The sequence below is a fragment of the Cetorhinus maximus genome, chromosome 4, assembly GCF_964194155.1.
Source record: "Cetorhinus maximus chromosome 4, sCetMax3.hap1.1, whole genome shotgun sequence".
In the NCBI taxonomy this organism is placed as follows: Eukaryota; Metazoa; Chordata; class Chondrichthyes; order Lamniformes; family Cetorhinidae; genus Cetorhinus; species Cetorhinus maximus.
In genome coordinates this window covers 156,012,130-156,025,649 of record NC_135882.1, presented here as the reverse complement: position 1 = coordinate 156,025,649, position 13,520 = coordinate 156,012,130, and the positions used below count along the sequence as shown (strand labels likewise).

Below are 13,520 nucleotides of genomic sequence, written 5' to 3'. Positions count from 1 at the left end.
AAAAGCCTCAGAGAGGAATTCTTTCTTGAAGTCTCTATGTAACTTAGAAACTCTTGACCATTAGATTTCAGAAAAATCTGTATCATTTTCAGGTACCTCTTAAGAACTGGTTCAAAAGATTTTCGGAGAAAAATCGGGAAACTGATTATTTGCTATCCACTCAGCTTGTAAATAAAGCAAGGATACTTAACGTGGGCAGAGCAAAAAAAACTAAATAATCACAGATTGGTTACAGCACAGAAAAAGAGTCCATTCAGCCCATCATGTCCATACCGGCTTTCTGCAAGAGAAACTTAACTTGGAACACTGTCCCACTCATTCCTCATAGCCTGCAAATTTTCTCTCTCCAATTTTCCCTTAAAAGTCACAATTGAATCCACTTGGAAGATGGGAAGCTGGGAAAACAATATAATGACCGAGTTGAGGCAACGAAAGCATGAAAGTTTCAGTGGGAGATAAACTGAGGGAGAGGCTGAGATGTACAATATTGTGGAGGTAGAAGTAATCGTTCTTTCTAATGGAAAGGATATGAGATCAGAGCCTTAACTCAACATAAAACAGGAGATTGAGGCTTTGAACAGTCTGATCGGCCTGTGAAAGTGGCGAGGGAGCAGGTGGAATCAATGACAAGAGAAGGGGCTCACGGTGGGGGCTTTAGAGAGTTAAATGGCTGAGGGGCTACCGATTTTAGCAGGGATACATTCCTCAGGAATCCCAACATCTGAAAAATCATGCTTACTACATGTGCAGATCCCCTATTTGGTCCCCTATTTTGTAAAAGGGAAATCATGTTTATCCCATTTATTGGAGTTCTTTGAAGGGGTAACATGCGCTGTGGTGAAAGGGGAACCTGCAGACATGCTGTATTTGGGTTTCCAGAAGGCATTTGATAAGGTACCACATCAAAGGTTATAACGGAAAGTAAAAGCATGGATAGAAGATTGGCTGGCTGATAGAAAACAGAGAGCATGCAGACTGGCAGAATGTGATGAGTGGAGCCCTGCAGGGGTCTGTGCTGGGGCCTCAACTTTTTACAATTTACATCAATGACTTAGGTGAGGGCAGTGAAGGCATGATAGCTAAATTTGCAGATGACACAAAGGTAGGTAGGAAAGTGTGTTGTGAGGAGGACATAAGGAGGTTGCAGACAGATATAGATAGGTTGGGTGAGTGGGCAAAAATCTGGCACATGGAGTATAATGTGGGAAAATGTGAAGTTGTTCACTTTGGCAGAAAGAATAAAAAAGCAGAGTATTACTTAAATGGAGAATTTAACGGCTGCAGAATTCCGAGCTGCAGAGGATCTAGGTGTTCCAGTGCATGAGTCACAAAAAGTTAGTATGCAGGTACAGCAAGTAATTAAGAAGCCTAATGGAATGCTGTCCTTTATTGCAAGAGGAATTAAACATAAAAGTAAGGATGTTATGCTTCAGTAATAAAGGGCATTGGCGAGACCACATCTTGAATACTGCGAGCAGTTTTGGTCTCCTTACTTAAGAGAGGAGGTAAATGCATCGGAGGCAGTTCAGAGGAGGTTTACGAGATTGATACCTGAAATGAGCAGGTTGTTTTATGACAAAAGGTTAGACATACTGGGCTTGTTTCCACTAGAGTTCATAAGAGTGAGGGGTGGCTTGATTCAAGTATATAAAGATCCTGAGTGGAATTGACAAGGTGGATGTGGAAAGGATGTTTCCTCATGCGGGTGAGTCCAGAACCGGGGGCACTGTGTTAAAATTAGGGGTTGCCCTTTTAGGACAGAGATGCGGAGAATTTTTTTCTCTCAGAGGGCTGTGTCACTTTGGAATTCTGTCTCAGAAGGCAGTGGAGGTGGGGTCATCAAATATTTCTAAGGCGGAGGCAGATAGATTCTTGCTAGGCTAGGGAATCAAAGGTTATCGGGGTAGATGGGAATGTGGAATTTGAAACACAAGCAGATCGGCCATGGTCTTAATGAATGGAAGAGCAGGCTCAAGGGGCCAAATGGCCTACCTTTGCTCCTATTTCTATCTTCATATGACCTCTAACGTCCCGTACATACTATTTATATGCCTTAAGAACACATGTGTATTCTCTTTTTATGTTAGCTGCCATAAATTACAAAGACAGCATTTGGGATAAAATTATTTTATAAAATGACACTTCATTGTGCATTCTCCCTTTTAAGTTTAAAGAATAAAATAAGAGCATTCAGGATCTGTGACAGAATCAATTCAAGCTCAATTCAAGGTCAAAATGAGCTCAATTCAAGGTCAAAATGGGGTAACAAAGTCAAATTGAAGTCAAAACTAATCAAGAGAACAACACCTCGCATTTATATAGGATGCTTAATGTTATAAAATATTCAAGGAATTTCACAGGGGCAATATAAAACAAAATATGATGCCGAGACACATGAGGCGATATGAGGGCAGATGATCAAAAGCTTGGTCAAAGAGGTAGAATTTAAGGAATGTCTTATGAACAAAACAAGGTAGAAAGGCAGAAAGATTTAGGGTAATAATTCCCAAGGTTGGAACCCAGGCAACTGAAGACAAAGCCACCAATGATGGAGCAACTAAATGCAGGAATGCAAGGCCAGAAGTAGATGAGCAGGGATGCCTTGGAAAGTTGTAAGGCTGGACAACATTAAAGAGATAAAGAGGGGAAAGGCCATGGAGGGACTTGAAAACAAGGTTGGAAATTGAAAAATCAAGGCGTTACTTAACCAAGAGACATTCTAAGTCAGCGAGTACAGGGGCGATGGCGAACAGGTATTGGTGCAAGTTAGGACAAGGTTTTGGATAACTTCAAGTTCAGAGGGCAAATGTGGAAGGCCACCCAGGAGTGTGCCAGAGCAGTCTAGAGGTAACAAAGGCATGGATAAGGGCTTCAGGAGCAAATGAGCTGAGGCAGCGGCAGAGTTGGACTATATCACAGAGGTGAAAATAGGCAGTCTTAATGGTGGTATTGATATGTGGTTGGAAGCTCATTTCAGGGTCAAATACAGCACCAAGGTTGAGAAAAATCTGGTTCACCCTCAGTCAGTTGCCAGAGAGAAGGCTGGAGTCAGTGGCTAGGAAACGGAGCTTGCGGAAGGGACCATAAACAATGGCTATGGTCTTCCCAACACTTAATTAGAGGAAATTTCTGCTCACCCTTTACTGAATGTCAGGCAAGCAATCTGACAATTTAGAGAGTATCACCAGTATCGTGTTGTAGATGAGAAATAGAAGGGGACCAAGGGTACATCTTGTGGGAGGGCACCAGAGTAACTGTGCAGGATTAAGAGGAGAAGCGACTGCAGGTCATTCAGCTACGTTAGATAGATAAGAATGGATCCAAGCGGGTGTAGTCCCAACGCAGCTGGATGACAGTGGAGAACCATTGGAGGATGATGGTGTGGTCAATCATGTCAAAGGCTGTGAAGAGGGATTGTTTACATTTTGTCACAGGTCAGTGCTAGAGCAGGAGGGAGCCTTAGGGGAAGTCTGGACCAATGGGACAGTGGAAAGGAGGGAAGCATAGAGGCAGCTGATTGGATGGCCTAAATCTTACAAAGAAATCCATGAACTCCTTACATGTTGTTGGAAACGAGGGTGGAGGAAACAGGGGAGAAGAGTTTAAGAAGATGGCTTGCAGTAGAGAAAATAAATCAGGGGTTACCTTTAGATTCCAGGATCCCAGAGCTATGAGCAGTTTTCACACACGAGGTCAGGGCCCAAGAGTGCTCTATGTGGTTCAACCTGATCCGGCAGTGGATGACTAAACCTGTCCATCATATCCATACATGTCTGCATCCCTTGGACTTAAAGGATTGGTGATGAGGGCCGTACAGGGGGAGTGGCCAGGGTCACAGAGATAAACAGTTTTAATGGAGACAAGTGGATCAAAGATGAAGCTGGAATTGCGATTGAGTAGATGGTTAGCTGTAGAAATGTCAAGTTGAAAGGAGGACCAAAGGCTAGGTTGTCAGGATTTCGAATGTGCAGTTGCAAATGATTTGGGGGAGCTTTTTTTTCCAAGGGCGGACACAGAAGGAAACAGGGTTTGGAGGGGGAAGTGGGATGGGGAGATGTCTTATGATAAGCATGTTTATATCATCTAAGTTACATTACACCTTTACTTGATGCTTGCAATTGCCTACAAGGGTTCAAAAATCAAGCTTCTCAACCACATCAATGAAACATCAAAATGTAAATTGGTTCAGGTCAAGGCTTGACTTGCGCAAGGCCATACAAAGTAAGCTTGCAATATTGTTTAATATTAATTAGTTACGGTTCTTCACATTATGAGCGACAACAGAGGCTTGACTATAAGTAGTAACTAAGTTCAAAATCAAGAAGAAAAATAAACGTCAAAAATGCAACAGTCGTCATGGGCAGAATTTAATGCCCTCCCCCAAAGAGAGTTTTCATGGTTGGGAGTTGGCATTTATCAGGCATGAGGTTGGGTCTATACTCATTGGAGTTTAGAAGGATGAGAGGTGACCTTATTGAAATCTAAGATTCTGAAAGGGCTCGTATGGGCAGATGCTGAAAGGATATTTCCCCATGTGGGAAACCTAGAACCAGTAAGCATAATTGAAAAATAAGGGGCTTCCCATTTAAGACTGAGATGAGAAGAAATCTCTTCTCAGATGGTAGTTGGTCTAAGGAATTCTCTTCCCCAGAGAGCAGTGGAGGCTGGGTCATTGAATTAGAGTTAGACATATTTTTGATCTACAAGGAAGTCAAGGTTATGAGGGGCAGGCAAGAAAGTGGAGTTATGGAGGCATTCAAGAGGGCATTAGATGATTATTTGAATAGAAACAATGTGCAGGAGTACGGAGAAAAAGGAGGGCAATGGCACTAGGTCATAATGCTCATTTGGAGAGCCGGTGCAGACTTGATGGGCCGAGTGGCCTCCTTCTGTGCCGTTAAAATTCTGTGATTCTGTGGAGTCCGCAATCAGATCAGCTATGATCTACTGAATCACAAAGCAGGCGCGAGGGGGCGAATGGCCTACTCCTCTCTTATTTCTTATGCTCTTATTAGATGGTGGTGGAGCAGTAATGTCACTGGACTAGTAATCCAGAAACCCTGGCTAATGCTCTGGGGGCATGAGTTCAAATCGCATCACGGGAACTAGTGGAATTTGAATTCAATTAATAAATTTGCAAGTGAAAGCTAATCTCAGTAATAGTGAGTACAAAACAGTCATCGATTGTCATAAAAATCCATCTGGTTCACCAATGTCCTCTAGGGAAGAAAATCTGCTATCCTTATCTCACTCCAGACCCACAGCAATGTGGCTAACTCTCAACTGCCCTCAGAAATGACCTTGCAAGCCACTCAATTTAAGGGCAATTAGAGATGAGCAACAAACAAGAACATAAGAAATAGGAACACGAGTAGACCATTCGGCCCCTCAAGCCTGCTCTGCCATTTAATAAGATCATGGCTGATCTTCTTGTGTTTCGATTTCCACATTCCCATCTAACCCCATTGATTCCCTTGCCTAACAAGAATCTATCTGCCTCTGCCTTAAAAATATTCAATGACCCCCACCTCCACCACTTTCTGAGGCAGAGAATTCCAAAGTCGCACAATCTTCAGAGAAAAATTTCTCATCCCTGTCCTAAAAGAGTGACCCCCAATTTTAGAGCAGTGCCCCCTTACCAGCGAGGCCCACATCCAGTGAAAGAATAAAGAAAAAGAAAATTATGAAAAATAGCTACAAATTCACATGTCCCAAGCTGTGTAAATTCTAAAAGCCATATCAGTAAGGCTGGAATTACTGATTTCTTTAATAATTTGAGGGACAAAACATTTATTTTCAATTGGTTCATGTGCTGATTAGGCTTTAGTTTATTTCATTATATTTGAATGAACATTTCCACAATGCCCAATTAAGTAACAAACCATCAAGTATAAAATCTTTTAAATGTATTTTTTTATTAATTCATGGGATGTGGGCGTCGCTGGCTAGGCCAGCATTTATTGCCCATCCCTAATTGCCCTTGTTTAGAGGGCATTTAAGAGTCAACCACATTGCTGTGAGTCACATGTAGGCCAGACCAGGTAAGGGCAGAAGATTTCCTTCCCTAAAGGACATTAGTGAACCAGATGGGTCTTTACAACAATCGACAATGGTTTCGTGGTCATCATTAGACTTTTAATTCCAGATTTTTATTGAATTGAAATTCCACTATCTGCTGTGGTGAGATTCAGACCTGGATACGCAGAGCATTACCCAGGATCTCTGGACTACTAGGTCCAGCGACAATACCACTACCACTGCCTCCCCGTATCAATATAGGCAAGGTTACAAAGATAGGCTTACCTGATCTCAAGGCAGCCCAGCTTCAGTGCAATATCCTGGTCCACTTGATCTGCTATATCCATCATATAGTCATTCTTAACCTAAACATGAAAATACATTCACTAAGAGCAAATATTTTGAGATTTGCCCTGCAGATTAACCATATGACATCTAATGGTAAAACTGTTTTGCATAGCCAGAGATCTGAAGCTAAAACTTACATATATTTAGGCATAATTAATAAAAACATGTAATGTGTGTAATCTCACTTACACAATCAATTTCAAGGGCAAAGAGTTACGCATAAATTTCCATATAACATAGAATTCTTAAAACCCCATTGGGCAGAATTTTACGGCAGCGGGATTTTACGTTCCCGCTGAAGCCAATGGGGTTTATAATGGCTCACCGCATTTTACGGCCCCGACCCCGCCAAAACGAGGCCGTAAAATTCTGCCCATTATATTTTCCATAACATCTTCCTAGGGAACAATAGTAGATTTAACTAGCAAGTAGTCATTAATTGTTTCTTTCCTGAAATGATTAAAGCATGGCACATCTTCCAATTCGCTTTATAATATACTGCTCCAGAACTTTTTTCAGTAATCAACAAAACTACTAAAATCAATTCAATCTAAGGCTTGTTGTACACCATCATTTGTGAGCTCAGAACTCAAATGGCCAAATGGAACTACAACTTGTAGTACTGCTGGACGCTGACCACGCTGCTGATGCAAGAGCACGTAATTTGCCTTGGCTGAAGTGCACATCTGCACTTTTTGGCCAGAAATATCCAGCACCCTTTTTGGAGTCTAAAATAAAAACAAAATACTGATGCTGGAAATCTGAAATAAAAACAGAGGTTGAAATAAGTAGTCCATCTGTAATGTATCAGATGTTTGGTTACAGGCCAGGGAGCATGTATCTTGCCAAATGCAGTCTCACATTCTTGCTTTAAGTTTGCAATAGTACAACAGTTCATATTAAAATATTTATATTGTTTACATTTTATGTTAAGCTGAAGTATTAAACTGACTTTTTAGATCAGCAACTAATAGGTTGGCATTTGTAAAGATTAGCTTTGCACTGTGTGCAAAGTTGTATCTGTTGTTTGAAGGAAACTGCGAGTTTCACACTTAGTAAGCTTTCACAAAAGCAAATAATGTGATGAAAATGTAACTGACAGCAATTGGCTTAAGCCATATTCCCCGCAGCCTGAATTTCTAATTATGGTTACATCATCAAGTCACAGGGGCCAGAGTCCAAAAAAGCAGAGAAACAAAAGAGAAAGCAACTTAAACCACTCTCTAACAGTAGAAACTTTGGAATGCTTACATAGCAGGTTTTTAAAAGGGGGGGGGGAAGAGAATGGGGGAGGGGCATGTAAATATATAAATTACCTAATTAACACTGAAATTGCAGGGTTCAATAAAGAGAACCCTTGCATTTCTGGTCCACAGAACAGGGTTTTAAATTAACTTTGAAGTCCATTGGGGAAATTTCCCTGGGTCTGCACCCAGGCATATTGGATTGTCTGGGTGTAGCGAATATCAGAAATCAGGCAGATGAAGCACATTCAATGATTCTGGGTGGATTTCTTCACAGGTATGTCCTCATATTCATCCAATTTTGATATTCACTATGCTCAAATAATCCAATGTGACTGGAAAATCTCTTTTTATTTGTCTTGGGAAGTGTAAGCCTTACCAACAATGCTAAGTGTTAGCCAAGTGTATTTTTGGCTTAGTTACATGATATTATTAATAAACTAATTTTTTTAAACCTGGAATTATTACCCTACACGTTTAAATGCATCTCATCCTTTTGTGAGAGATGCTCCAATGTTTTGATCAAAGCGGAAGAATACTCTTCTGATTTTAAGCTGATACAGTCGAAGTGCACTTCTGAAGCACAGCTACACCATACAATATACACCAGTGCAATAAAACATCCACAGTCTAAACAAAAATGTGCACATACATTTGGGATCATGCAGTCATTAATCTCCACAGGTCAGCAACGTTTTAACACCATTAGGTCATGAGAACAGCAGAGGAAGTACAAGACAAATCACAAAAAAAAAATCTGTTGTCAATAGCAACGTTGGCAGTTTGCAGCATATGGTTGACCTTATCGACATTCGATAGAGAAAATCATTCCCCTCCCACTTTATTGGATAGAAATATGCTCTAATTAATGGTTATAATTACAAAGTTTTCTGTACTTTTAATGCACCTTGTGCACCTGTGTTTTGTGAACCAATTATTTATTTGTATAACCTGAATACTGCAGGTTATCTAAGTTTGAGGGAGGCCTTGTAAAGCAGTGGGTAGCATCCCTGCCTCTGAGTCAGAAGCTCCAAGTTCAAGTCCCACTTCAGGACTTAATCGCCAAGGAAAGTGCGTAAGTGCATTCATAACGCGGCTAAACAGGTTGAGTATCAACCTGTAAATCTTTCCAACATACACCAATAGCAGGTGGTAAGAGGAGAGATTCCTGGGTAGCGACGTGATGGAAAGAAAATTGAAGCCTCTACCATAGTTCCAGGCTACAACATGCATGTACAAGTGCAAGTTGCCACCAACTCAGACCGGGGTGGGGGGGGCAGAATTGGTTGGCTCATTTGGCTGGACGGCTGCTGTGGATCAGATTGGTGTCAACAGCATGGGGTTCCATCCCAGTTCCGCTGGGCTGGATTTGGGATCTCCCTCCTTGTCCTAGCTGTGGTGGAGGTTGTGGCGCTATGGATCAGACCTGCTTCAGGCAGAGAACTGAAGAAGAATTTAAGTTAGCACATTATTTCTGTAAATATTTAAGCAGACTATTTATTTCTTTTCCCCAACCCCTTATAAATAGGAAGGATTTCATGTTCAAAATTTCTGAGAACAGCACTGGCAAATGTTAAATAAGTTAATATGACTTAAAAGCTTTAGTGTACCATGCAATTAACATTGTTATAAGAAATAAGAATAGGCCATATGGCCCTTTGAGCCTGCCTACCACTTAGTTAGGTTACTTTTCTGCCCAATCCCCATATACCTTAGAAACCAAAAAGTCTATCGATCTTAGGCTTGAAAATGCTTAATGACTGATCACCCATAGCTCTCTGGCATAGAAAACTCCAAAACTTCATAACGCTTTAAGTGAAGCAATTTCTCCTAATCTCCATCGGAAATGGTCATCCCCTGATCCTGAAACCATGACCCCTAGTTCTAGATGCTCCAGCTAAGAAAAACAACCTCTCAGCATCGACCCTGTCAAGCCCTCTCAGAATATTATATGCTTCAGTGAGGTCACTTCTAATAAAAGGGTGGTAACAGAAGGAGTTGGGCCAATCAGGGACCCAAAAGTGTGTTTACACCTGAGGCATGGGGAATGCCCGAGGTATTAAATGAGTAGTTTGCATCTGCCTTTAACAAGAGGATGCTACCCAACATATGATGGACGAGGAGGTAATTCAGACACTAGAAGGGTTTAAAATTGATAATGAGGTGGTGTTTGATAGGCCATCTGCACTTAAAGTTGATAAGGCACCAGGGCTGGATGAGATGCATTCAAGCACATTGAAGGAAGTGAAAGTGGAAATTGCTGAGGCACAGACAATAATTTTTCAATTTTCCTGAGACTCAGGGGTGGTGCTAGAAGACTGGAAAATTGCAAACGTTGTACCCTTGCTCAAAAGAGGGTGTAAAGATGAGCCCAGCAACTACAGGCCAGTCAGTTTAACTTCTTTTTGCTTAACTTCTAAACTTTTAGAAATAATAATTCAGGACAAAATTTAATAGTCACATAACACCATAAGACATAGGAGCAGAAGTAGGCCATTGGGACAATTGAGTCTGCTCTGCCATTAGATGAGATCATGGCTGATCTGATAATCCTCAATTCCATTTTCTTGCCTTTTCCCCATAACCCTTGATTCCCTTACTGATTAAAAATCTGTCTATCTCAGCCTTGAACATACTTAACGAATCAGCCTCTACAGCCCTCTGTGCTAAAGAAGTCCAGATTGACTACCCTCTGAGAGAAGAAATTCCTCCTCATCTCTGTTTTAAATGGGTGACCCCTTACTCTGAGATTATGCTCTCTGGTCCTAGACTCTCTCACAAGGGATAACAACCTCTCAGCATCTACCCGTCAAGCCCCCTAAGGATCTTATATGTTTCAATAAGGCTGCCTCTCATTCTTCTAAATTCCAATGAGTACAGACCTAACCTACTCAACCGCTCCTCATAAGAAAATCCCTCCATTCCCGGGATCAACCTAGTGAACCTTCTCTAGACTGCCTCCAATACCAGTATATCTTTCCATAGATAAGGAGAGCAAAACTGTTTACAGTATTCTAGGTGGGGCCTAACTAGTGCCTTTAGTTTTAGCAAGACCATTCTATTTTTATACTCCATTCCCTTTGAAATAAAGGCCAACATTCCATTTGCCTTACCTATTACCTGCTGAACTTGTATGCTAGCTTTTTGGGATTCATGCACGAAGACTCCCAAATCCCTTTGTGCTGCAGCTTTCTTCAGTATTTCTCCATTTAAATAATACTCAGCTCCTCTATTCTTCCTGCCAAAGTGCATAACATCACACTTTCCCACATTATATTCCATCTGCCACGTTTCTGCCATCACTTAACCCTGTCTATATCCCTCTGGAGACTCTTTGTGTCATCCTCACCTTCCCACCTATTTTTGTGTCATCTGCAAACTTGGCGATAGTATATTAATTTCCCTCATCCAAGTCATTAATATATATTGTAAATAATTGAGGCCCCAGCACTGTTCCCTGTGGCACTCCACTAGTTACAGGCTGCCATCCTGAAAATGCCCCCTGTATCCCAACTGTCTTCTATTAGTTAGCCAGTCCTCTATCCACCCCCATCACCATGGGCTCTTATCTTATTAAGTAGCCTTATGTGTGGTACCTATCGAACTTCTTTTGAAAATCCAAATATTGGTTCCCTACTACTGGTTCCCCTTTATCCATCCTGCTTGTTACCTTCTCAAAGGATTCTAATAAATTTGTCAGGCATGATTTCCCCTTTATGAAGCCATGCTGATTCTGCTTGATTAGATGATGCATTTCTAAATGCTCTACTGTTACATCCTTTACAATAGACTCCAACATTTCCCCATATTAAGCTAACTGGCCTATACTTAGCTGTTTTTTTGTCCCCTACCTTTTTTGAATAAGGGTGCTACATTGTCAGTTTTCCAATCCTCTGGGACTTTTCCAGAATCTAAGGACTCTTGGAAGATTACTACCAGTGCATCCACTATCTCTGCAACTATTTCCTTTAATATCCTAGGATGCAACCCATCAGGTCCAGGTGACTTATCATCCTTTATCCCTATTAGTTTCCCTAGTAATTTTTCTCTAGTAATAGTTATTGTATTTATTTCCTCCTCCATTTTGCCTCATGATTATTTCGTATTTTTGGTATGCTATTAGTGTCTTGTACCATGAAGACTGAAGCAAAGTATTTATTCAACTCCTCTGCCATTTCCTGGTTCCCCAATATTATTTCACCAGCCTCATTCTCTAAGGGGCCTATATTGACTTTGGCCTCTCTCTTCCTTTTCATATATTTAAAGAAACTCTTCTAAAGAAACTGTCCGTTTTTAATATTACTTGCTAGTTTACCCTCAAAGTTTATTTTCTCCCTCTTTAAATGCGGGTTAATTATGAAAAGCCAGCGTGGGTTTCTTAAAGGAAAAGCATGTTTAACTAACTTGAAGTTTTTTGAAGAGGTAACAGAGAGGGTTGATGAGGACAAAGTTGTTGATGTGTATATGGACTTCCAAAAGACATTTGATGCAGTGCCACACAACAGGCTTTTGAGCAAAGTTATAGCTCATAGAATAAAAGGGACAAGAGCAACATGAATACAAAATTAGCTGAGTGACAGGAAACAGGGAGCAGTGGCTCATGGATTTTTCTTTGGGCTGAAGAAAAGTTTTTGGTGGAGCTCCCCAGGGGTCAGTGTTGAGACCCTTGCTATTCCTGATGGCTCTTAAATGGACCTAGACCTTGGTGCACGGGGCACAATTTCAAAATTTGAGGCTGATATGAAACTTGGAAGCATTGTGAACTGTGAGGAGAATAATGTAAAACTTCAACAGGACATAGCAAGTTAGTGGAATGGGTGGATAGGTGGCAGATGAAGCTTTGGGCAGAGAAATGTGAAGTGATTCATTTTGGTAGGAAGAAAATGCAACGACAATATAAAATAAAAGGTACAAGTCTAAAGGGTGTGCAGGAGCAGGGGTAACTGGGTGCATAGGTAATTGAAGGTGGCAGGGCAGGTTGAAAGAGCAGTTGATAAAGCATACAGTATCCTAGGCTTTATTAAAGGGGCATACAGTACAGGAGCAAGGAGGTTATGTTGAACTTATCTAAGATACTAGTTCAGCCTCAGTTGGATTATTGTGTCTAGTTGGGTGCCACACAATTTGGGAAAGACGTAAAGGCTGAGAGGTTGCAGAAATGATTCTCCAGGATGAAGTTCTTCATCTCTGGGACCAGTTATGAAGATATTTTGGAGAAGTTGGGTTTGTCTTTCTTGGAAAAAAGGCTGAGAGGAAATTTGATAGAGGTATTCAAAATCATGAAGGGTCTGGACAGAGTAGACAGGGGGAAACTGTTCCCAGCCGTGAAACAGTTGAGAACGAGAGGGTACAGATTTAAAGTAATTGGCAAAAGAAGCAAAAGCAATATGAGAAAAATTTTTTTCACATGGTGAGTGGTTAAGGTCTGGAATGCACTGCCTGAGAGTGTGGTGGAGGCAGGTTCAATCAAAGCATTCAAAAGGGAATTAAACTGTTACCTGAAAAGGAAAAATGTGCAGTTATGGGGCGAATCGCATGAAGTGAATTGTTCATTTGGAGGGCCAGTGCAGACATGATGGGCCAAATGGCCTCATTCTGCATTTTAACAAATCTATAAAATCTATTGTGATCCTTCAAGACAAGTATATTCTCTCTTTATTATGGAGGCCAAAACCCTATACAATTGTACTAAAACCCTTGCAATAAAGGCCGAGTAAAATAAGCAATTTAAGATTCAAAAAATCATCTGAAAATCAATTGAAACCCAAAGTGTATTTTTTAAATTCTTACAATTAATTACTAAACAAATCAATCCAGCAAACTTCATTCTGACAAACAAAATAGGAAAATATATCACAAATAAATACACTGCTTACTGCCATAACACTGCATCTTGCAAAATCTATACAA

General features: G+C 40.9%; 1 protein-coding gene across 6 annotated transcripts in view; it reads right to left on the bottom strand.

Annotated features, from left to right (window-relative positions):
• Positions 1 to 13,520, bottom strand: part of LOC144679973 (focal adhesion kinase 1) — a 531,813-nt gene that overhangs the window by 252,212 nt on the left and 266,081 nt on the right. For all 6 annotated transcript variants that reach the window (XM_078540999.1, XM_078541000.1, XM_078540997.1 and 3 more), the window contains one exon: positions 6,304 to 6,383. In XM_078540999.1, the coding sequence (XP_078397125.1) occupies positions 6,304 to 6,383 (80 nt within the window). The remainder of the gene's footprint in view (positions 1 to 6,303; positions 6,384 to 13,520) is intronic.